The following is a 27,019-nucleotide window of genomic DNA, read 5'->3' on the forward strand; positions in this document are numbered from 1 at the left end:
GTCCTCTGTATGAGTAATGCTTTAGTGAGCATGTGTGACCACTGATCAATTAGTGGTGGTCACACATGCTCAGTAACATTTCATTCACACAGGGGACTTTGGGACCCCTGTTTTCCCGGACACAAGGGGATGAATTTCTTATTGCATTCATCTAGATGTTTTGTCTTGTTTTTTTTGCGTTTTTCAACAGTTTTTTATTTGCGCCCTCTTATTCTTTTAACACCTTCTTTAAAGGCTAGTCAGTATGTGATCATCTGTTGTTGTTTTTTTTTATGTTCGTCATTGTGGTCTTGGAGTTTCCAGACGTTTGTGACCAATTCATCAGTGAAAACTTTTGAAAATGTCTCAAAACTTTTGTACTCTGGAGTGGTTTTATGTGCGTTTGAAGTTTTTTTTGGGCAGATATTTTGCAACATCTCCGCAGAATGTGCAACTTTTTTGAGCTACAAAGTCGCAAAACAGGTTAAAGAATTATTAGGACCAAAAAAATGTCATCAAATGCCACAAAGCAAAAATAGAAAAGTGACTTAAAATAAATAAATAAAAAATTCAAATAATGAATCGGGCTTAAGGTTTCCCAAATTGACCTGAACTTCTCACATCTGCATCCTCACTACTCCACCACTCGCTATTGGCAGGCACTGAGAACTATCCCTTCTCCTTCCGATTATCTCTCTTGCATAAATCATTCTCTTTCATAACATTTTCCTGTCTTATCAGCAGAATATAAATATTTCTCGCAGAATCTGGGCATTCGACCTTAAAGAGTCACTCTGACACTCAGTAATCTGCTATCTGCTGTACACACGGGGGCTGCACTGTGTTAGTCCGGGGAGATTTCAGTGAAATATTTGACATCACTAGACGAATGTAAGGAAACCCGCTTCATTTAGCTGCATCCAACCGCGGTAATTGCTCCTAATTCTGCATATGAAACAATTATTTCCGCTATCAGCCGATTGCTATAAATGTGGCGTTTTTAACAAGTCTGGGTACAATTTAATCTCCTGGGTAATGTCTACAGATATGCACAGAACTGTTGAATATTACCAATTTATCACTTTCCACATTAGAAAAACAAGACTGTAATGCCTTATTTAGCCTGTGGGGGCAGTGCAGAATAACTGAACACTTACAGGTTTCGCAGAAATTACAGCTGATCACCAGCTGGCTTTTTTTAACAAGTCTGGGTACAGTTTAATCTCCTGGGTAATATCTACCGATGTGAACAGGACTGCGGAGTGTTACAATTTATCACTTTCCAGATTAGAAAAACAAGACTGTAATGCCTCATATAGCCTGTGGGGGCAGTACAGAGTAACTGAACATTTACAGGTTTCACAGAGATTACAACTAATTGCCAGCTGGCGTTTCTAACATGTCTGGGTACAATTTAATCTCCTGGGTAATGTCTACAGATCTGCACAGAATTGTTGAGTATTACCAATTTATCATTTTGCAGATTAGAAAAACAAGAGACTGTAACGCCTCATTTAACCTGTGGGGGCAGTGCAGAATAACTGAAGACTTACAGGTTTCGCAGAGATTACAGCTGATCATCAGCGGGCGGTTTTAACATGTCTGGGTTCAAGTTAAGCTCCTGAGTAATGTCTACAGATCTGCACAGAACTGAGAAGTATTACCAATTTATCACTTTCCAAATTAGATAATCAAGACTGTAATGCCTCATTTAGCCTGTGGGGGCAGTGCAGAATAACTGAAGACTTACAGGTTTCGCAGAGATTACAGCTGATCATCAGCGGGCGTTTTTAACATGTCTGGGTACAAGTTAAGCTCCTGGGTAATGTCTACAGATCTGCACAGAACTGCGGATTATTACCAATTTATCACTTTCCAAATTAGATAATCAAGACTGTAATTCCTCATTTAGCATGTGGGGGCAGTGCAGAATAACTGAACACTTACAGGTTTTGACAGATAACAGTTGATCGCCAGAATTGAGACACCCATATTATTAGGGAATACTCCTAGTGGTATGTAAAATAGTCAAATCAGGAGCAGCCCAAGCTAGTGAGTTGCAATACCAGGCACAGCCTAAATACAAAAGTGGTGCTGTTTTTGGAAAGAACAATATTATTTCCAATCTTGTAGCTGTGTGCCCACGATGCGTTTTTCAAGCGTTTTTGCCGCGGAATTTCTGCTGCGGAAACACTTGAAAAACGCTTGGTAATCTGTGCCCCATGGTCCCCAATGACAATCCGCATGTTCTGTGCCCATGCTGCGGAATTTTCCGCAGCGGATTTTATGTGCGGAAAAATCCGCAGCATGTCCATTATTTGTGCGTTTACGCATGCGGAATTGCCTACTCAATGCATTAGAAAAACGCATGGCAAATCCGTATGTACAAAACGCTTCAAAAACGCGTGGTAAATTCCGCACGCGTTTTTACTGGCAAGGACATGCAGAAATGAAGCGGAAATTTTCCGCTTCATTTCTACATCGTGGGCACATAAATAATCATGGTGTGATAAAGAGTCCTGCAAACTTTCGAATATATTTGGTGTTTCAATTCCTTTCTATTTCCAAGATCTCTGCTTGCTGTCAGCGTATGGGAATATCCTTGGATACATAGACAGAGACTCATACGCAAAGGATTGGAATCACTGGATATATCAGGAAGAGTAAACAAGAATAATTCCATTCACTGACAGCAAGCAGAGATCTTAAAAATTATACCGGAAACACAAAAAGCGAATCAGAATCTTATTAAATAGGTTACGTTTACATTGAGCATAGTGATATGGGACTTACGTCTTGGTTCCCTTGGCCCGTCCACCGTCACTTTTATGGCTCTGTGGTAGGTGGCGACTTGAGGTGGGTTGGTAAAGACAGTAATGGTCAATGTAAAGCTCTTTCCTGCAATGGAGAATAGGAGTTATAGTATTAACTGACCGCTGATTGTGCCATATTCCAATATTGCAGCATGCAGTATATTACACATGTGTATGTTTGTAGTCGGAATAACCCTTTAATATATTTGTAGATTTTTATTTTTTTTCACTTATTATTCAGTTTGGCTTTTCTCCAAAAATTATTTTTCTTCCTGCAAACTGTCAACAAACTGCTGTTCACAGATCTGTTATTGCAATTATGTGGGGTTGTGGAGTAAATTATTTATATATTTCTAGTTAAATGCATGTATTAAAGGCCCAAAAATTAATTAACTAAATAAATAAATACATTTTTGCCATTGGGTTTCATTAAAAAATGTTGCACTGCTTGTTTAGTTTTTTCTTACTCGTTTCTTTTCTTGTTTGTTTCTCTCCACATTAAACGTTGATGTGGTCTGTGGTCATAAGCTGAGAGGAGCTCAAAAGATTCCTCTTCAGATAGTCGTAGCGGGCTCACTGACAGATTCTCAGTTAACTCATTTTTCAGCCAGCATTAAGCTTTATTCACACATCAGTATTTTTGATCAGTATTTCATTAGTATTTTTATGCCAACACCAGGAGTGTCTCTAAAATACAGAATAGGTGTCAATTTTTCAATTATAGCTTTTCTCTGTAAGTTCAGCCCCTGGTTTTGGCATACAAACTGATGCAAAATACTGACCGAATACACATTATCCTGTATGGAGGACTATGTGAGGCCAATATACTGTATGGAGGACTATGTGGGGTCCATTATAGTGTATGGAGGACTATGTGGGGCACATTATACTGTATGGAGGACTATGTGGGGCACATTATACTGTATGGAGGACTATGTGGGGCACATTATCCTGTTTGGAGGACTATGTGGGGCACATTATACTGTATGGAGAACTATGTGGGGTCCATTATACTGTATGGAGGACTATGTGGGGTCCATTATACAATATGGAGGACTATGTGGGGCCATTATACTGTATGGAGGACTATGTGGGGTCCATTATACTGTATGGAGGACTATGTGGGGCCATTATACTGTTTGGAGGACTATGTGGGGCCATGATACTGTATGGAGGACTATGTGGGGCCATTATACTGTTTGGAGGACTATGTGGGGCCATTATACTGTATGGAGGACTATGTGGGGTCCATTATACTGTATGGAGGACTATGTGGGGCCATTATACTGTTTGGAGGACTATGTGGGGCCATGATACTGTATGGAGGACTATGTGGGGCCATTATACTGTTTGGAGGACTATGTGGGGCCATTATACTGTATGGAGGACTATGTGGGGCACATTATACTGTATACTGATTGGCCTGTGACTTTGTCCAAGTTTTTCCTTTTTGCCCTCTGTGTGTAATAATCTGGAATCCCTCCGCTTCTTAGCAACTGGTCAGTAAGGAATCTGCATGCCAGGAGGCCTTACGGTTGTAATCTGTTAAATGTATGGCGTTTTTTTTTTTCCTTTGAGAGAAACTTCTGCAAACTGTTTTAGGAGAGGAAGATGTGGGCGGGAAACAGTGACTCAACAAACCGTCATCCTAACACATCTATGAGGATGCTTCTGCTCCCGCTGCGTCTAGTGTCAGCGTCCAGCACGTTGTCAGCACTCCTAGGAGTACTTGAGATATGAAATCCTCGTGTTTCATACTTTGATAGTCCGCACTGCCTCAAGCTATCAATTCAGGCTTAAAATATGAAACTTTGCAACTTGAAGGAGGACTGATCACCAGGTCAAAAGTGTCCAGTTTGTGCCCTTATTTTATTCCTGCTACTCATCTGAGTATTCAGGTCTTTTTTTTTTTTTTTAAATCCGCCATAGGGTTCCAGAGATATTTGTCTTTTCATTTAGTTCTCATTTTTACGGCCTTTGCAAGAGGGCGTGGCTCATAGGATCATGGGGCGTGTCTTTAGACTGTTCTCCATAATTACCATGTGAGCCACGCCCCTTTGGAAAGACCATACAAATTAGCAACAAATAAAAAGGCCCATATCTCTGTAACCAAATGGCCGTTTTAAATAAAACTAAAGATTAATTACTCAGAGGAGCAGGGGGAATGAAATAAGAGCAAAGACTGCTCACTTTTGACTTTATGATAGGTCCCCTTTAAACTCCCATAGGCTTCTATTTGCCTGGCAGATGTTAAAAAAAATGTATTTTGGATCTCCAATAAGTGATGATTTGGTAATCGCTGAAGGTTCCCATCACTGAGACCCCCATCGATTCTGAAAACAGGGGGCTAAAGTGCCCAGTCGTAAAAAAACAGTGCATGCTCATGCGTGCCATGACTCCATTCATTGACTATAGGACTACCGTTGATACAAGACTGCTATCTATGATGAATAGAGTGCTGATAGGTGTGGGTGACCCATGGCATGGGCAAAAAACAGAAAGGGCCTATACCTACCCCCCTTAAAATTCAAGGTATGGGTGAAACATGGCATTGGCAAAACGAGCTAGGGTCCATACCTCCCTCCCTTACAATTCAAAATATGGGTGACATATGGTATAGGCAAAAACCAGATAGGGTCCATACCTACCCCCCTTAAAAATTCAAGGTATGGGTGACCCACGGCAGTGGCAAAAAGCAGATAGGGCCCATACCTACCCCCTTAAAATTCAAGGTATGGGTGACCCATGGCATGGGCAAAAAGCCAAATAGGGTCCATACCTGCCCCCTTTAAAATTCAATGTATGGGTGACTGATAGCATGGGCAAAAACCAGATATGGTCCATACGTGCCCTCCTTAAAATTCAAGATAGTTAAGCCCCCACCCCAGGAGCTTCCAGAGTGTCCCTAAAATGCTCAATAACTGACCCAAAATTTGTTCCAAATTATTGGACTGTCCCAGCAAAATTGGGATAGTCAGCAAATATGGGGGCGCATGTTGGACGATTAAAGCCCACCTTTATTCAGAGCCAAATTCAGATATCTGATAGACTGTGTCCCCCCAGATCAGCAAAGATATCATCCTTCCTCTCCCATGTCAGAAATGGGTGGTTACAGCCCCTCTTAGTGCCCAAAATGGCCCACTGTCCCCGTTTGGTCCCCTTTTAACTCTTTTCAATGAAATCCCTGCAAACAACACAAAGGACCTGATTCATTATTACATTTTTGTATTTTTTTTCCTCAACTTTTTGGTGTGTTTTTTGCCTGGTTTTCATTTGAGCCCTACTGTATTAATTTGCTCCTTTTTAAAGTCCATTTTATATGGGGGGGGGGTTATGTTCATCGCCGTAGGCAGGCGTTTGGGGTTTCCAGATGATTTTGGCTGATTCATCAGTTGTAATCACAACATTTTTGCGCAAATGTACTCCAGTCCTCCCCTTCCTGGAGTGATATTATGCACATTTTGCAACATTTTAGCGGAACATGTGACTTTTTTTTTTGCACTGAAAGTCTCAAAAAAAGGTTAGAGATTAAAATAAAGAGCATTTATTTTTTTATACTATGCTCAAAATTCAGGAACCGCCTGCGCCATTTCGAAAAACTTACTGCAAAAAATGCGGATGAATAAGACAAAAGTTGCATAACAAGAAAAAACTAGCCTTGTTGCCCATAACAACCAATCAGGGCACAGCTTTCATTCTAACAGAGCTGTTTAAAAAATGAATGCTGAGCTGTGATTGGTTGCTATGAGCAACAGTTTTACTTTCAGTCAGTTTTGATAAATGAGTCCCAGTAGGCCTCATATCAAAAGTGATATTGCTCATAGCAACCAAACAGGACACAGCTTTATTTTTACCAGAGCTGTTTAAAAAAATAAAAGCTGGGCTCTGATTGGTTGCTATGAGTAACAGTTTTACTTTCAATCCTAGTAGGCCTCATGTTTTCAAAAGTGACTATGACAAAACAAGCAACCAATCAGAGCTCAGCTTTCATTTTGTAAAGAGCTCTGAGAAAATGAAAGCTGTGCTCTGATTGGTTGCTATGGGCAACAAGGTTAACTTTTTCTGCTTGGCAGCACTGATAAATAAGGCCTGCAGCTAAGAATTCTGCATTACCTTCAATGACACTTTCAGCTCTGCTACGTCAGTATTGTACAAGCCTAGATACACACTTTAACCTTCCTGAAAACCCCAAATAGTTGGTTTTAGGGTGATTTGGGGCAAATTTTTATGAGGCCTGGGGGATTTGTTGACTTTCCTGGCAAAGTATGATGTAGATTAAAATTCCTTTAATCCAGCAACTCGTGATCCAGAAAATCTGATAATCCGGCATTCATATACCTATAATGAATATATCTTGGTGTTTTGTTATGGCCTCTATCCTTATTGGTGATTTTTGCATACTTTTCTATAGCAGTCCAATAATCCAGAATAATCCAAAAAAAATGAAGAATCATAAAATTTCATGTATATTTTGTAAATCCCATACAAAGCCAGATGAATGACATAAGACAAGAGGTTCTGGGGAGGAGATCCCGGGGGGCCCCTTGTAGTGTAAGAAGTGCAGTGAAGTATAGGAGGACATGTACGGGCCCGTATCTCCATCATCAGACACTAGAGGAATCTCCCATCTCCCGCAAACTCCTGCCCGCTTCAAAGGCGAAGCTAAAAAAGCCCTGTTTTCTCTCCATTAAGATCATAAGAATGGAGGAGGGGAGGGGGTCACTTCTGTTTGGACATAATTACTCCCCATCAAAAGAGCCTTTCTTCATCTCCCATGCGTGAAAACCCTGCTAGCAGCTACGTCTGCCCCTTTTCCCCTCCTTCCGAAATATTAAAATGACTACTTGGGACGCGGCCAAAGCCCCGGGTCCATATGGTAACGAGGAGAACATCCTTTGTTTTTCTTTTAAGTCTGTAGGATAAATACGTTCTGGCGAGGAGCGCGCTTTCCTTGTGCGTTATAACTTCCTTAGGTCGCGGGTCACAGCGGCGTTATAAACACTGCGGGTCACAGCGGCGGAGATACTTCTTATAACGGTGGGGGAAAGTGTATCTAAACTTATGTGTGATACCCACTTAGGGAACCACACACCCTATTATGTAATATTATTGGTGGTGTGTCCAAGAATGTGATGTGGGATACTGTCTGCTGAGGAGGTGTATCTAAACCTATCATGTATGATACAGTCCGCTGAGCCCAAGTATCTAAGCATATCACGTGTGATACACCCTCAGAGAGCCACACACCTTGTCATGTAATATTATTGGTGGTGTATCCATGAATATGATGTGGGATACGGTCTGCTGAGGTGGAGTATCTAAACCTATCATTTATGATACAGTCCGCTGAGCCCAAGTATCTAAGCTTATCACGTGTGATACACCCTCAGAGGACCACACACCCTATCATGTAATATTATTGGTGGTGTATCCATGAATATGATGTGGGATACGGTCTGCTGAGGTGGTGTATCTAAATCTATCATGTATGATACAGTCCACTGAGCCCAGGTATCTAAGCTTATCACGTGTGATACACCCTCCGAGAGCCACCATCCTTGTCATGTAATATTATTGGTGGTGTATCCATGAATATGATGTGGGATACGGTCTGCTGAGGTGGAGAATCTAAACCTATCATTTATGATACAGTCCGCTGAGCCCAAGTATCTAAGCTTATCACGTGGGATACACCCTCAGAGAACCACACACCCTATCATGTAATATTATTGGTGGTGTATCCAAGAACGTGATGTGGGATACTGTCTGCTGAGGAGGTGTATCTAAACCTATCATGTATGATACAGTCCGCTGAGCCCAAGTATCTAAGCTTATCACGTGGGATACACCCTCAGAGAACCACACACCCTATCATGTAATATTATTGGTGGTGTATCCAAGAACGTGATGTGGGATACTGTCTGCTGAGGAGGTGTATCTAAACCTATCATGTATGATACAGTCCGCTGAGCCCAAGTATCTAAGCTTATCACGTGTGATACACCCTCCGAGAGCCACCATCCTTGTCATGTAATATTATTGGTGGTGTATCCATGAATATGATGTGGGATACGGTCTGCTGAGGTGGAGTATCTAAACCTATCATTTATGATACAGTCCACTGAGCCCAAGTTTTAAGCTTATCACGTGTGATACACCCTCAGAGGACCACACACCCTATCATGTAATATTATTGGTGGTGTATCCATGAATATGATGTGGGATACGGTCTGCTGAGGCGGTGTATCTAAATCTATCATGTATGATACAGTCCGCTGAGCCCAAGTATCTAAGCTTATCACGTGGGATATACCCTCAGAGAGCCACACACCTTGTCATGTAATATTATTGGTGGTGTATCCATGAATATGATGTGGGATACTGTCTGCTGAGGAGGTGTATCTAAACCTATCATTTATGATACAGTCCGCTGAGCCCAAGTATCTAAGCTTATCACGTGTGATACACCCTCAGAGAACCACACACCCTATCATGTAATATTATTGGTGGTGTATCCATGAATATGATGTGGGATACGGTCTGCTGAGGCGGTGTATCTAAATCTATCATGTATGATACAGTCCGCTGAGCCCAAGTATCTAAGCTTAACACGTGTGATACACCCTCAGAGAGCCACACACCCTATCATGTAAGGTTTTTAATATTAGAGTTAGGACTGTCCCATAAGGGTTACCGTGACGTGGCGGGACAGCTTTTACATTATTTTGATCAAAATTATGTTAACTAAATACCCTTTATTATTTATTATTATTTTTGCACTGTGCGATTTATACATTTACTTTTAATTTTTTGGGTATTTTTCTTGTCTTTGGTTTCTCTTTGTCTAATGGCCTTGTGTGAACATGCATTTACATTTTGCATGCACATCAATTTATGTTCCAGTTCACACCTTCAGGTTTTTTCTATGTAATATTATTGGTGGCGTATCCAAGAATATGATGTGGGATACTGTCAGTTGAGGCGGTGTATCTAAACCTATCATTTATGATACAGTCCGCTGAGCCCAAGTATCTCAGCCTATTACGTGTCACATTGCATTGCTATCAAGTGTGATACTGTCTGCTGAGCTATCTATCTAATCCTTTCAGGAATTATACTGTCGGTATCTGCTGAGCTGGAATATCTAAGCCAATCATGTGATACTGTCTGCTGAGCCATGTATCTAAGTCTATCATGTGTGATACTGTCTGTGGAGATAGTGATCAAAGTCAATAATGTGTAATACTATCCTTATAGGAGAAAACACGTGAAAATCTGGTGTACCTAAACCCTTCTATCATGTGTGACACTATCTGCTGAGCTGGAATATCTAAACCGATGTTATGTGATACTGTCAGTTGAGTTGCTGTATCTAAACCTGTAATTTTTTTATATTGTTTAAAAAGCCAATAAATCATATGTGATAAACTTATCTGTGTATCTAAGCCCATCCTGTGTTATAGTGTCTGCTTACCTGTTGTATCCAAGCCTACTGTTGTCCACTGAAGTAGTGTATCTAAGCCTATCATGTATCCTATTGTTTGCTTAGGTAGCTAATGCTTGTACTGTCTGCTGAGTATCACATGTGATACGGTCTGTTCAGCATGTGTACCTAAGCCTACCATGTGTGATACTGTCTGTTCAGCATGTGTACCTAAACCTACCATGTGTGATACTGTCTGTTCAGCATGTGTACCTAAGCCTACCATGTGTGATACTGTCTGTTCAGCATGTGTACCTAAGCCTACCATGTGTGATACTGTCTGTTCAGCATGTGTACCTAAGCCTACCATGTGTGATACTGTCTGTTCAGCATGCGTACCTAAGCCTACCATGTGTGATACTGTCTGTTCAGCATGTGTACCTAAGCCTACCATGTGTGATACTGTCTGTTCAGCATGTGTACCTACGCCTACCATGTGTGATACTGTCTGTTCAGCATGTGTACCTAAACCTACCATGTGTGATACTGTCTGTTCAGCATGTGTACCTAAGCCTACCATGTGTGATACTGTCTGTTCAGCATGTGTACCTAAGCCTACCATGTGTGATACTGTCTGTTCAGCATGTGTACCTAAGCCTACCATGTGTGATACTGTCTGTTCAGCATGTGTACCTAAACCTACCATGTGTGATACTGTCTGTTCAGCATGTGTACCTAAGCCTACCATGTGTGATGCTGTCTGTTCAGCATGCGTACCTAAGCCTACCATGTGTGATGCTGTCTGTTCAGCATGTGTACCTAAGCCTACCATGTGTGATGCTGTCTGTTCAGCATGTGTACCTAAGCCTACCATGAGTGATACTGTCTGTTCAGCATGTGTACCTAAGCCTACCATGTGTGATACTGTCTGTTCAGCATGCGTACCTAAGCCTACCATGTGTGATACTGTCTGTTCAGCATGCGTACCTAAGCCTACCATGAGTGATACTGTCTGTTCAGCATGTGTACCTAAGCCTACCATGTGTGATACTGTCTGTTCAGCATGTGTACCTAAGCCTACCATGAGTGATACTGTCTGTTCAGCATGCGTACCTAAGCCTACCATGTGTGATACTGTCTGTTCAGCATGCGTAACTAAGCCTACCATGTGTGATACTGTCTGTTCAGCATGTGTACCTAAGCCTACCATGAGTGATACTGTCTGTTCAGCATGTGTACCTAAGCCTACCATGTGTGATACTGTCTGTTCAGCATGTGTACCTAAGCCTACCATGTGTGATACTGTCTGTTCAGCATGCGTACCTAAGCCTACCATGTGTGATACTGTCCGCTGCATTGATGCATCTAAGTGTACCTTTTGTGATACTGCAGCTGAGCCACATTATCTAAACCTCCTATTTGTGATACTGTCTGCTGAGATGCCGTACCTAAGCCTACAGGTATGTTATATTGGTATATGTTATCTGAAAGCATTCCAGCTGGTGTATCTAAGCCCAGACTATGTGATACCATCCCAGAGAAGTATGTTTTGTGGGTGTTTGGGTGACTGGCCTCTGGGTGCTACAGATGCTGCAGCACTAAGGAAAAATAGAAATCTGGAATTCCAGGTGTTTGTATGTCATTACAAGAGTCCACTGATTTCCTTTTATCATTGTCCTCGGACCCCGAATGTCATTGTGTGATTACTCTGTGTCCCTAACGGTGTCCGTGCACATCGGAGAAAGTCATCTAAAACTGCCAACTTCCACCAGCCGACTACATCATGTCTCTGATGGTGCTGATGGTGGATCAGTTACATTATCAGTGTTCCTCTGTGCTGCAGAACCATAGAATTTGTGGTAAAATGCATGGGTTTTGCCCCAGGATATTTGGCCACTTGGCACACTCATAGCTTATGTGAACCGAGTTTTAGCATCAGCATGACATTACTCTTGCTTCTTATGTGCCTGCAGGTCTTTGCACTTGCTCAATTTATGTCAGCGGGTCATTACTCTTGCTCCTTATATGTCAGCGGGTCATTGCTCTTGCTCCTTATATGTCAGCGGACCATTGCTCTTGCTCCTTATATGTCAGCGGGCCATTGCTCTTGCTCCTTATATGTCAGCGGACCATTGCTCTTGCTCCTTATATGTCAGCGGGCCATTGCTCTTGCTCCTTATATGTCAGCGGGCCATTGCTCTTGCTCCTTATATGTCAGCGGGTCATTACTCTTGCTCCTTATATGTCAGCGGGTCATTGCTCTTGCTCCTTATATGTCAGCGGGTCATTGCTCTTGCTCCTTATATGTCAGCGGGCCATTGCTCTTGCTCCTTATATGTCAGCGGGTCATTGCTCTTGCTCCTTATATGTCAGCGGACCATTGTTCTTGCTCCTTATATGTCAGCGGGCCATTGCTCTTGCTCCTTATATGTCAGCGGGCCATTGCTCTTGCTCCTTATATGTCAGCGGGCCATTGCTCTTGCTCCTTATATGTCAGCGGGCCATTGCTCTTGCTCCTTATATGTCAGCGGGCCATTGCTCTTGCTCCTTATATGTCAGCGGGCCATTGCTCTTGCTCCTTATATGTCAGTGGGTCATTGCTCTTGCTCCTTATATGTCAGCGGGCCATTGCTCTTGCTCCTTATATGTCAGCGGGTCATTGCTCTTGCTCCTTATATGTCAGCGGGTCATTACTCTTGCTCCTTATATGTCAGCGGGTCATTGCTCTTGCTCCTTATATGTCAGCGGGCCATTGCTCTTGCTCCTTATATGTCAGTGGGTCATTGCTCTTGCTCCTTATATGTCAGCGGGCCATTGCTCTTGCTCCTTATATGTCAGTGGGTCATTGCTCTTGCTCCTTATATGTCAGCGGGCCATTGCTCTTGCTCCTTATATGTCAGCGGGTCATTACTCTTGCTCCTTATATGTCAGCGGGTCATTGCTCTTGCTCCTTATATGTCAGCGGGTCATTGCTCTTGCTCCTTATATGTCAGCGGGTCATTGCTCTTGCTCCTTATATGTCAGCGGGTCATTGCTCTTGCTCCTTATATGTCAGCGGACCATTGCTCTTGCTCCTTATATGTCAGCGGGCCATTGCTCTTGCTCCTTATATGTCAGCGGGCCATTGCTCTTGCTCCTTATATGTCAGCGGGTCATTGCTCTTGCTCCTTATATGTCAGCGGGCCACTGCTCTTGCTCCTTATATGTCAGCGGGCCATTGCTCTTGCTCATTATGTGTCAGGGTGTCTTTTTGATTAATCCTTATGTGTCATTGTCCTGGCTCCTTATATGTCAGTGTGTCATTGCTCCTGCTCCTTGGGTCAGTGTGTCATTGCTCTTGATCTGTCACGCCAGGTGTGGGAAAGACTAAGTGCAACACAGAGGGAAGAGGGAAAGGGAGCCCAGACTCTAGGGAAAGGGGGAAGTGGAGACTTCCTAGTCTGGTCTACTGTCACCCTGTCTCAAATACTGTCCCTCTTCAGTAATCGCCGCATGCATGCCTTCCCTGTCTTTCCCTGGCGTATGGCTAAGGCTAGGGATGGGAGGAGATGAGCACTAGTCTTTCTCCACTAAATTTTATAGACAACAAGGGTATACAAACAGGGGGGGATTGCTTAGCTTTAGACAACTCCAGACAAATGCGAACTCGGCCTCAAGCTCCAGAGAGGACAAAGTACTGCTCTTGCTAAAGCCTTCACAAGTAGTAATGAATATCGCCGGCACCTCCCTCTCAGACACACCAGGTATATATACAACCAGGCCAGGGAGCTAAATACCAGAGGGGGGTAGCCACTAGGTCCTAGAGACAACCTCTCATCTAAGAAGATGTCTGTAATGCCAAACGTAGAGATCTCCTGCAACCAACTGCAGGGCGACTGTCTGTCACCTCTGACACACCCGTGACATGCGCCTTATATGTCAGTGTGTCATTGATCCTGCTCCTTGGGTCGGTGTGTCATTGCTCCTGCTCCTTGGGTTAATGTGTCATTGTCCTTGCTCCTTATATGTTAGTGTGTCATTGCTCTTGCTCCTTATATGTCAGTGTGCCATTGCTCCTGCTCCTTGGGTCGGTGTGTCATTGCTCCTGCTCCTTGGGTCGGTGTGTCATTGATCCTGCTCCTTGGGTCAGTGTGTCATTGCTCCTGCTCCTTGTGTCGGTGTGTCATTGCTCTTGCTCCTTATATGTCAGTGTGCCATTGCTCCTGCTCCTTGGGTCGGTGTGTCATTGCTCCTGCTCCTTGGGTCGGTGTGTCATTGATCCTGCTCCTTGGGTCAGTGTGTCATTGCTCCTGCTCCTTGTGTCGGTGTGTCATTGCTCCTGCTCCATGGGTCAGTGTGTCATTGCTCCTGCTCGTTGGGTCAGTGTGTCATTGCTCCTGCTCCTTGTGTCGGTGTGTCATTGCTCCTGCTCCATGGGTCGGTGTGTCATTGCTCCTGCTCCTTGGGTCGGTGTGTCATTGCTCCTGCTCCATGGGTCAGTGTGTCATTGCTCCTGCTCCTTGGGTCAGTGTGTCATTGCTCCTGCTCCTTGGGTCGGTGTGTCATTGCTCCTGCTCCTTGGGTCAATGTGTCATTGTCCTTGCTCCTTATATGTTAGTGTGTCATTGCTCTTGCTCCTTATATGTCAGTGTGCCATTGCTCCTGCTCCTTGGGTCGGTGTGTCATTGATCCTGCTCCTTGGGTCAGTGTGTCATTGCTCCTGCTCCTTGTGTCGGTGTGTCATTGCTCCTGCTCCATGGGTCAGTGTGTCATTGCTCCTGCTCCATGGGTCAGTGTGTCATTGCTCCTGCTCCTTGGGTCGGTGTGTCATTGCTCCTGCTCCATGGGTCAGTGTGTCATTGCTCCTGCTCCATGGGTCAGTGTGTCATTGCTCCTGCTCCTTGGGTCAGTGTGTCATTGCTCCTGCTCCTTGGGTCGGTGTGTCATTGCTCCTGCTCCTTGGGTCGGTGTGTCATTGCTCCTGCTCCTTGGGTCGGTGTGTCATTGCTCCTGCTCCTTGTGTCAGTGTGTCATTGCTCCTGCTCCATGGGTCAGTGTGTGTCATTGCTCCTGCTCCTTGGGTCGGTGTGTCATTGCTCCTGCTCCTTGGGTCGGTGTGTCATTGCTCCTGCTCCTTGGGTCGGTGTGTCATTGCTCCTGCTCCTTGTGTCAGTGTGTCATTGCTCCTGCTCCATGGGTCAGTGTGTCATTGCTCCTGCTCCTTGGGTCGGTGTGTCATTGCTCCTGCTCCTTGGGTCGGTGTGTCATTGCTCCTGCTCCTTGGGTCGGTGTGTCATTGCTCCTGCTCCTTGGGTCGGTGTGTCATTGCTCCTGCTCCTTGGGTCGGTGTGTCATTGCTCCTGCTCCTTGTGTCAGTGTGTCATTGCTCCTGCTCCATGGGTCAGTGTGTCATTGCTCCTGCTCCTTGGGTCGGTGTGTCATTGCTCCTGCTCCTTGGGTCGGTGTCATTGATCCTGCTCCTTGGGTCGGTGTGTCATTGATCCTGCTCCTTGGGTCAGTGTGTCATTGATCCTGCTCCTTGGGTCAGTGTGTCATTGATCCTGCTCCTTGGGTCAGTGTGTCATTGATCCTGCTCCTTGGGTCGGTGTGTCATTGATCCTGCTCCTTGGGTCGGTGTGTCATTGATCCTGCTCCTTGGGTCGGTGTGTCATCGCTCCTGCTCCTTGGGTCGGTGTGTCATCGCTCCTGCTCCATGGGTCGGTGTGTCATTGCTCCTGCTCCTTGGGTCGGTGTGTCATTGCTCCTGCTCCTTGGGTCGGTGTGTCATTGCTCCTGCTCCTTGGGTCGGTGTGTCATTGCTCCTGCTCCTTGGGTCGGTGTGTCATTGCTCCTGCTCCTTGGGTCGGTGTGTCATTGATCCTGCTCCTTGGGTCAGTGTGTCATTGATCCTGCTCCTTGGGTCGGTGTGTCATTGATCCTGCTCCTTGGGTCGGTGTGTCATTGCTCCTGCTCCTTGGGTCGGTGTGTCATCGCTCCTGCTCCTTGGGTCGGTGTGTCATTGCTCCTGCTCCTTGGGTCGGTGTGTCATTGCTCCTGCTCCTTGGGTCGGTGTGTCATTGCTCCTGCTCCTTGTGTCAGTGTGTCATTGCTCCTGCTCCATGGGTCAGTGTGTCATTGCTCCTGCTCCTTGGGTCGGTGTGTCATTGCTCCTGCTCCTTGGGTCGGTGTGTCATTGCTCCTGCTCCTTGGGTCAGTGTGTCATTGATCCTGCTCCTTGGGTCGGTGTGTCATCGCTCCTGCTCCTTGGGTCAGTGTGTTTTTGCATTTACTCCTTATGTCTCAGCATGTCATTGTCATTGCATTTGATTCTTTGGTGTCCTTACTATGAATCCTCGGATTCACAGATCTGAGTTTCACGGTTCATGAATGATCCTCAATTCCTGAACCTACCGCTGGTCTTCTGGCCAAAAGTAATAATCTTATATATGCCTAGAAGACTTGAGATGCAATTGTGGTTCATACACATGCCATGAAACTGTGAAATCGAGATGTCTCAATTTGCCTTTATCTTAGGTCCCCAAGTATCAGTGAATCACCGCTAAATTAGTAACACTGCAGAATAGTAGCTATATAACGACGAAACTATCTACTTAAAGGAGCCCAGAACATAAAAGCATGAAAGTGCAAAATCACTTTTTTAAATCTGACTTCCATATTGATATATAATCAATTGAAGTTCCAGGACTAAATCTTAAAGAGAAAACAGGGATGAAAATGAATCTGACAATTTATGGCTACAAATAAGACCAAATATAAGTTCTTCCATCAATAAGGAAATGGCAGAATATTGTGTATCTGTAGAGACGGACAGCAGTGAAGTAGGAGAGCCTCGTAAGACGGAAAAAGGGTTTAGCCACAAGATTATCAATGACAGAAGCAGAGAACCTACCTCTTCCGCTCCTGCCCACAAATCTCAGGTCGTTGAACCTCGCCACTTGATTTTTCATGACAGCAGAAGCATTCCTGAGTTCAGCAGAATAGTTTTCATCGTTCCCCGCCATGACAGTGACCACAGAGCCATCCGCCACCTCTCCAAGTGCAACCACCTGTGAAGATACCATTTTAGAGAATTAATCAGATGCAGTAATGGTGGAAGTAGAAAATAAATGATGAGCGTTATAGTTCCGCAAAATATATGATTTTCATAAATGCGGTCACATGCTGACTAGACGTGTGCGACCTCGCTCAATGCAAGTATATTGAGTGAGATCATACACAGTCTAGTCGGAATGTGGCCGGGAGAATGCAAAATGTATACTTGTGATCACATGACTGCCCACTCCTGAGAATCCTCACAGGGTGCAATGCGTGCGATGTGAGGATTCCCACATAAAGTGACTGCAGACTTGTAGCCTGAGGACGGACAACCCCTTAAATACAATGACAAATCTGTACAACCTGGAAGATGCTACATTCACACATCCGTTTTTTCATCTCGTTTTAATAGATGCGTTGCTAAGTGTCAATGGAAAGAGACGTTCAGACAGTTCATCTCCTTCAGATTTTAAAAAAATACTAAAAATTGGATGCAAAATATGTAAAGCGGGTGACACGTGGGAGAAAAACAGTAACAAAAACTGATGTGTGAATGTAGCCTATAAAGCTATAAAAATCAGGTAAGAGAATAAGCCTATAGCAAAACCATAACGTTCTAATGCATGCAAATATATTCTATATATATATACATTATATTATTACAGTGTGTATAGATCCATTCACAGGACATGCCAAAAACGTTCAAGATGGGAATAACACTTAAATGGTATGCCCACTTGCTAACACTATTTTAAAATACATATGCACAGTCTGTAATATACACCGGAGCTGCATTCACAATTCTACTAATTGTCAGTAAAAAACACTCATCAAGTTTGTTGTCAGTTACTACAGTGCAATAGAAAAAATGAGTTTCTCTCCAAATAGAATACTGGGAGATTTGAACTCTGAGGCCCGTAGAACAGTGAGTGCAGCTCTGGAGTATAATACAGGATATAACTCAGGATCAGAACAGGATCAGTAATGTAAAGTATGTACACAGTGACTCCACCAGCAGAATAGTGAGTGCAGCTCTGGAGTATAATACAGGATGTAACTCAGGATCAGTAATGTAATGTATGTACACAGTGACTGCACCAGCAGAATAGTGAGTGCAGCTCTGGAGTATAATACAGGATGTAACTCAGGATCAGTAATATAATGTATGTACACAGTGACTGCACCAGCAGAATAGTGAGTACAGCTCTGGAGTATAGTACAGGATGTAACTCAGGATCAGTAATGTAATGTATGTACACAGTGACTGCTCCAGCAGAATAGTGAGTGCAGCTCTGGAGTATAATACAGGATGTAACTCAGGATCAGTAATATAATGTATGTACACAGTGACTGCACCAGCAGAATAGTGAGTGCAGCTCTGGAGTATAATACAGGATGTAACTCAGGATCAGTAATGTAATGTATGTACACAGTGACTGCACCAGCAGAATAGTGAGTGCAGCTCTGGAGTATAATACAGGATGTAACTCAGGATCAGTACAGGATCAGTAATGTAATGTATGTACACAGTGACTGTGCCAGCAGAATAGTGAGTGCAGCTGTGGAGTATAATACAGGATGTAACTCAGGATCAGTAATGTAATGTATGTACACAGTGACTGCACCAGCAGAATAGTGAGTGCAGCTCTGGAGTATAATACAGGATATAACTCAGGATCAGAACAGGATCAGTAATGTAAAGTATGTACACAGTGACTCCACCAGCAGAATAGTGAGTGCAGCTCTGGAGTATAATACAGGATGTAACTCAGGATCAGTAATGTAATGTATGTACACAGTGACTGCACCAGCAGAATAGTGAGTGCAGCTCTGGAGTATAATACAGGATGTAACTCAGGATCAGTAATGTAATGTATGTACACAGTGACTGCACCAGCAGAATAGTGAGTGCAGCTCTGGAGTATAATATAGGATGTAACTCAGGATCAGTAATGTAATGTATGTACACAGTGACTGCACCAGCAGAATAGTGAGTGCAGCTCTGGAGTATAATACAGGATGTAACTCAGGATCAGTAATGTAATGTATGTACACAGTGACTGCACCAGCAGAATAGTGAGTGCAGCTCTGGAGTATAATACAGGATGTAACTCAGGATCGGTACAGGATCAGTAATGTAATGTATGTACACAGTGACTGCACCAGCAGAATAGTGAGTGCAGCTCTGGAGTATAATACAGGATGTAACTCAGGATCAGTACAGGATCAGTAATGTAATGTATGTACACAGTGACTGCACCAGCAGAATAGTGAGTGCAGCTCTGGAGTATAATACAGGATGTAACTCAGGATCGGTACAGGATCAGTAATGTAATGTATGTACACAGTGACTGCACCAGCAGAATAGTGAGTGCAGCTCTGGAGTATAATACAGGATGTAACTCAGGATCAGTAATGTAATGTATGTACACAGTGACTGCACCAGCAGAATAGTGAGTGCAGCTCTGGAGTATAATACAGGATGTAACTCAGGATCAGTAATGTAATGTATGTACACAGTGACTGCACCAGCAGAATAGTGAGTGCAGCTCTGGAGTATAATATAGGATGTAACTCAGGATCAGTAATGTAATGTATGTACACAGTGACTGCACCAGCAGAATAGTGAGTGCAGCTCTGGAGTATAATACAGGATGTAACTCAGGATCAGTAATGTAATGTATGTACACAGTGACTGCACCAGCAGAATAGTGAGTGCAGCTCTGGAGTATAATACAGGATGTAACTCAGGATCGGTACAGGATCAGTAATGTAATGTATGTACACAGTGACTGCACCAGCAGAATAGTGAGTGCAGCTCTGGAGTATAATACAGGATGTAACTCAGGATCAGTACAGGATCAGTAATGTAATGTATGTACACAGTGACTGCACCAGCAGAATAGTGAGTGCAGCTCTGGAGTATAATACAGGATGTAACTCAGGATCGGTACAGGATCAGTAATGTAATGTATGTACACAGTGACTGCACCAGCAGAATAGTGAGTGCAGCTCTGGAGTATAATACAGGATGTAACTCAGGATCAGTACAGGATAAGTAATGTAATGTATGTGCACAGTGACTGCACCAGCAGAATAGTGAGTGCGGCTCTGGAGTATAATACAGGATGTAACTCAGGATCAGTAATGTAATGTATGTACACAGTGAGTGCACCAGCAGAATAGTGAGTGCAGCTCTGGAGTATAATACAGGATGTAACTCAGGATCGGTACAGGATCAGTAATGTAATGTATGTACACAGTGACTCCGCCAGCAGAATAGTGAGCGCAGCTCTGGAGTATAATACAGGATGTAACTCAGGATCAGTACAGGATCAGTAATGTAATGTATGTACACAGTGACTGCACCAGCAGAATAGTGAGTGCAGCTCTGGAGTATAATACAGGATGCAACTCAGGATCAGTACAGGATCAGTAATGTAATGTATGTACACAGTGACTGCACCAGCAGAATAGTGAGTGCAGCTCTGGAGTATAATACAGGATGTAACTCAGGATCAGTACAGGATCAGTAATGTAATGTATGTACACAGTGACTGCACCAGCAGAATAGTGAGTGCAGCTCTGGAGTATAATACAGGATGTAACTCAGGAACAGTAATGTAATATATGTACACAGTGACTCCACCAGGAGAATAGTGAGTGCAGCTCTGGAGTATAATACAGGATGTAACTCAGGATCAGTACAGGATAAGTAATGTAATGTATGTACACAGTGACTGCACCAGCAGAATAGTGAGTGCAGCTCTGGAGTATAATACAGGATGTAACTCAGGATCAGTACAGGATCAGTAATGTAATGTATGTACACAGTGACTGCACCAGCAGAATAGTGAGTGCAGCTCTGGGGTATAATACAGGATGTAACTCAGGATCAGTAATGTAATGTATGTATACAGTGACTGCACCAGCAGAATAGTGAGTGCAGCTCTGGAGTATAATACAGGATGTAACTCAGGATCAGTACAGGATAAGTAATTAATGTATGTACACAGTGACTGCACCAGCAGAATAGTGAGTGCAGCTCTGGAGTATAATACAGGATGTAACTCAGGATCAGTACAGGATCAGTAATATAATGTATGTATACAGTGACTGCACCAGCAGAATAGTGAGTGCAGCTCTGGAGTATAATACAGGATGTAACGCAGGATCAGTACAGGATCAGTAATGTAATGTATGTACACAGTGACTGCACCAGCAGAATAGTGAGTGCAGCTCTGGAGTATAATACAGGATGTAACTCAGGAACAGTAATGTAATATATGTACACAGTGACTCCACCAGGAGAATAGTGAGTGCAGCTCTGGAGTATAATACAGGATGTAACTCAGGATCAGTACAGGATAAGTAATGTAATGTATGTACACAGTGACTGCACCAGCAGAATAGTGAGTGCAGCTCTGGAGTATAATACAGGATGTAACTCAGGATCAGTACAGGATCAGTAATGTAATGTATGTACACAGTGACTGCACCAGCAGAATAGTGAGTGCAGCTCTGGGGTATAATACAGGATGTAACTCAGGATCAGTAATGTAATGTATGTATACAGTGACTGCACCAGCAGAATAGTGAGTGCAGCTCTGGAGTATAATACAGGATGTAACTCAGGATCAGTACAGGATAAGTAATTAATGTATGTACACAGTGACTGCACCAGCAGAATAGTGAGTGCAGCTCTGGAGTATAATACAGGATGTAACTCAGGATCAGTACAGGATCAGTAATATAATGTATGTATACAGTGACTGCACCAGCAGAATAGTGAGTGCAGCTCTGGAGTATAATACAGGATGTAACGCAGGATCAGTACAGGATAAGTAATGTAATGTATGTACACAGTGACTGCACCAGCAGAATAGTGAGTGCAGCTCTGGAGTATAATGCAGGATGTAACGCAGGATCAGTACAGGATAAGTAATGTAATGTATGTACACAGTGACTGCACCAGCAGAATAGTGAGTGCAGCTCTGGAGTATAATACAGGATGTAACTCAGGATCAGTACAGGATCAGTAATATAATGTATGTACACAGTGACTGCACCAGCAGAATAGTGAGTGCAGCTCTGGAGTATAATACAGGATGTAACGCAGGATCAGTACAGGATCAGTAATGTAATGTAATGTATGTACACAGTGACTGCACCAGCAGAATAGTGAGTGCAGCTCTGGAGTATAATACAGGATGTAACTCAGGTTCAGTACAGGACCAGTAATGTATGCTCAAAATTTGTTAGATTTACATAGATTTTAACACAAAGGGCCTGATTCATAATTTGCAGTTTTTTAAGTGACTTTTCTTTTTTGACTTGTGATTTTCACTGTCGTTTTTACGCCAAATTCATCAAAAAGGCGTGTGCAATTCATTAATTTTGTGCAAAGCCCGAAATTGTTTTTTTTTTCTGTTTTTAACTGGTTTTGCCACTACTTAGCAGGAAAAGTCACATGTTTCGCAAAATATGTGCCAAAGTAACTGGCATACATAGAATCAACCCAGGAAGGACTGAAGTAGAATTGCCTAAAAATTTTGTGACTTTTTTTTTTTTAAAGAAAAGTCACATTTCATGAATCTGTCTGAAACATCTGAAAAAGCCCCATTGATGTAAAATTTAGAAAAGTAACTAAACCACAAAAGACAAGTTGAAAAAAGGCGCAAATCGCTTGACGAATTTGGCGCAAATCAAGAAATTACTAATTGAGAGGTATTCGCACAAAAAATAAAAAACATGCAATGATGAATCGGGTCCAGAGATTTTACGTAGATTTTATACACAAACTTTTGTAATATGTCAACCGCGCCTGTCATCAGATAAACCTGTGATGAACACTATATAAAGATTTATATCCATAAATCTACAATGGCTAAAGCAAGTCCGGTGTAATTATCTTACGGGGAGCAACGAAAATCGTTAGTTCCGAGAATCATGATAACAACGTACATGTAATTTTCCAGGAAGGCTCGAACACTCACAGATCAGATTTAAGAGCAAATATAGAAAAAGGAAAAAAAAAGTTTAGTTTCCTTATAGAAGTTATAAACCCAAAAGCAGCGCAGACTATAGCAGCTCATGTAGGGTCTTTATAGAGGAGGACTCAGCAGATCCGAGTTATAATGAGGGAAGGAACCTACACAGGAATTAAACATGATCCGTGCCACAAAGATGCCAAACGTGTATATTATACATGTCCAAAGTATCTTTCTACAAGAAGCATAATCCATGATTCTTATAATAATACGAGGATCATTTTTTAAATTTTTCATAGCATTGCATTACAAACTTCTCTAGCACCTGATCTAACACACACCTGACATCCATAAATTATTGTTGGCTTTACCAGCAGCCTCCTGACACATTTTTTTTGGCTGTGTTATTTTACTCACTTATATAGCGCCATTATATTACTAACAACATCATCACCATCCCCATTGGGGCTCACAATCTAGATTCCCTATCAGTATGTCTTTATAGTGTGGGAGGAAAGCAGAGGACCTGGAGGAAACCCACGCAAGAACTCCTTGAAGATGTTGTCCTGGGTGGGATCCTAACCCAGGACCCAAAGCAACAGTGCTAACAACTGAGCCACCATGCTGCCCATAGATCTGCCACCTTCTATCCAGCTCTACTTAAACAACCAAAAAAATGTACAGACATGACTATTTTTCTATGTAGTTCCTTGAAGTTAAAGCTAAGAAAGTTAAATAAGAAGAAAATTGGAAATAAATACAAAACTAAAGTTTTAAAAAATTGCATGTAAAAGGGGTATTGCCACTAACTTGAGGGTTTGGTCTATCCAACACAGGTTTCCGATACAAGTAGGACACCTTGCTTTGAAGAGTTGGAGTTATTAGACCCCTAATGTCTACACAACAGGCATTAATTGCACATCCTATAGATATGCCACAAATTTCTGAAACGGGAATACAAAAGATATAATTTGGGAAGTTATAACATTCGTGCCTGCTGTTCCACCATAGGAAGCAAATAAGGCATAAAAAGTCCAAAATATGTATCACTTTTGATATCCAACTCTTTAGGAGTAAGATCAACCCGATCTTCAGTGGGTTTTAAAATTCCTTATATCCTCCGTATATTGGAGTCCATCCCTCTAGAAGATTTTTGGGTGGTCGTCTATATAAGATTTTTTTGCTGATCGGTGTTTCCTATCAAACTTTTCTAATTCCTTGTACAAACATTTTGATTATCGGTCAATTTTGTAAAAATTAGATCCTGATACAATGGGGCCAAATTAGATTTTTTAATTTTTTTTACAAAATACTATAAACTTCAAAAACTAAACATAGAAAACAGTGTGAACAAAGCCTAAGAGAGTCACTTACATACAGAGGTTGTCCACTACTTTAACATTGATAACCTAACCTTAGGATAGGTCATCAATGTCTGATCGGTGGAGGTGCGACACCACGCACTCCCGCCGATCAGCTGCTCTCGGTGAGGGCGGCTGCCGGAAGCACTCAATTATAGAGCTGCTTCGTTTACTGCACATCCGGCCCCCCTATAGATTTCAATAGTGGGCAGATGTTCAGTACCTGGCCGAGGCAGCTATCAGTACACGGAGCAGCTCCGTAACTGAGCACTTCCGGCAGCAGCCAGCACCAAGAACAGCTGATATGCGTGGGTGCCCTGTGACGCACCCCCACCAATCAGACATTTAGGACCTGTCCTAAGGTTAGGTCATCAATGTTAAAATAGTGGACAACATCTTTAATGAATCAGTATCTCCTACTTAGATAAAGTTAACAACAATGTTCTAAAAGCCGAGACTAGAGATGAGCAAATATGTAAAAAAAATTGGATTTACTGTTGATTTCCCAGCCGCCATGTTTCCAACCAAGGAGCCATATTTCCATCAAGAATGTTAAATAGGTACCTAAAATAAATTATTTCAGCCTCCTTTGTCTTCTATCCTGGAAATATGGTTCCATAATTGGAAACCCGCTCAACAGTGAACCAAATTTTCACATATTCGCTCTTCTCTAGTGAAGGTGTAAGTGTCAATGTTTTTTTTTTCATAACATCCACATCGCTGCTCATTGTAAGAGACCTGACAACTGACCACAATCACAATCAACAAAAGACTCAATACATTACATTTCACACAAAGAATATCTGCAAATTAACCCTGCTTCTCCCATCTACTCATCCACCTATTCTTCTTGCCCACAACACAAACCGGGATTTACCATGGAAAAAGAAAATTGATAACTTGAGTCTTTTGAGCAAATCTCTACCATCTACTCTGGTCTGGAACTTAAAAAGTCAAGTAAGGTCATGAGTTCTCCTTATTCACAATAGGCTGGGACAAATCCCAGAGGCCAGGAGGGGGGCTACATTTGTAGCTGGCCCATAACTTTTGGGGATTTTTTTTTGTACTGAAGTCTATGGCAGGGACCTTAGGAATTAAAGGTAGCTCCTGGAGAGGTCTACCTGCAGCTCCTGGAGAGGTCTACCAGCAGCTCCTAGAGAGGTCTACCCTTACCTTCTGTAGAAGTCTATTGGTAGCTCCTGGAGAGGTTTTACCGGTAGCTCCTGGAGAGGTCTACCAGTAGCTCCTGGAGAGGTTTACCGGTAGCTCCTGGAGAGGTCTACCAATAGCTCCTGGAGAGGTTTACCGGTAGCTCCTGGAGAAGTTTACCGCTAGCTCCTGGAGAGGTCTACCAGTAGCTCCTGGAGAGGCCTACCGGTAGCTCCTGGAGAGGCCTTTCAGTAGCCCCTGAAGAGGTCTGTCGGTAGCTCCTGGAGAGGTCTACCAAGACACCTCAAATTGTACACTATTTTCTTACATTTCATTCGTAAAGCCCTGGATCACTGACAATATAAAAAGTAAGATATTTTAGGAGCAAATATTTTATATGTTTACTGTAATAGAGAGCATTGAAACTCCCAAATGCTCTTAGATCTTAGAGTATAAATATTGCCACTGAAAAGATAATTACGATCACAGTAACCTCCAGTTTCAAAAATATTCACAGCTGCATCTTTTTATTATTATTATTATTATTATTGACACTGGACAATAGTTCTAAACTTTTTGCGGATTGGCTTCAATTTAAGAAGGCTGGCGACTATGATTTTCAAGTCGATGTCCCTACAAGGTCTAAACTTTTGGAGAATTCTGGAGAATCCCTTTAATTATAGTACATCTTACTACAGAAAAGGTGATGGATATTTTTTTTTTAAGGACATGATCTATATTGTTTAATAACCTGTCTACGTAAAAATTGAGACATTTAATATAAAATTGTATAAAATAATATAAAATACAATAGTAATAGTAGGATAATTAAAAATGCTGAAATAATAATAATAAATGTAATAATATAATATCTTCTATTTTTAAATGAATATGATACTGTAATCAATGAAGCAGACGTGAGAAGTTCATATCACTGTCGCGTAAAAAACTACTTCTTTGAGCATCTGGTTGATAAGAGAAACATAAAAGGATTACAAAAAAAAATTGTGTAAAAATTCTCTAAGTACTTAAATCGTTTGCTTTATTATAGTCATCAGTTTCTCATAATGGCTTTGTCAGGAAGACATAAATGGAGAGATGATCAATCTAATTCCGGTTCCTACAAACCATTTTTGATATGTAATTGTATAAAATAGCAAAAAAACGACAACAAAAAAACAAACAAGTATGTGTCTAATAATGATAATAAAAAATATGTGTCAAATAAGCAAGACATACACAGGAACATGTCAAATAAGCAAGAAATAC

At 42.5% G+C, this 27,019-nt stretch overlaps 1 protein-coding gene across 2 annotated transcripts in view; it reads right to left on the minus strand.

Moving 5' to 3' along the window:
* The window catches only part of RUNX2 (RUNX family transcription factor 2), a 246,987-nt gene that overhangs the window by 54,993 nt on the left and 164,975 nt on the right, over window positions 1–27,019 (minus strand). For both annotated transcript variants that reach the window (XM_073673937.1, XM_073673938.1), the window contains exons 4-5: window positions 17,105–17,261; window positions 2,773–2,877 (exon numbers count right to left, since the gene is read on the minus strand). In XM_073673937.1, the coding sequence (XP_073530038.1) occupies window positions 2,773–2,877; window positions 17,105–17,261 (262 nt within the window). The remainder of the gene's footprint in view (window positions 1–2,772; window positions 2,878–17,104; window positions 17,262–27,019) is intronic.

Source organism: Phyllobates terribilis, unplaced genomic scaffold (genome assembly GCF_046119375.1).
Source record: "Phyllobates terribilis strain yellow unplaced genomic scaffold, ASM4611937v1 Scaffold_3__8_contigs__length_932513732, whole genome shotgun sequence".
Classification (NCBI taxonomy): domain Eukaryota; kingdom Metazoa; phylum Chordata; class Amphibia; order Anura; family Dendrobatidae; genus Phyllobates; species Phyllobates terribilis.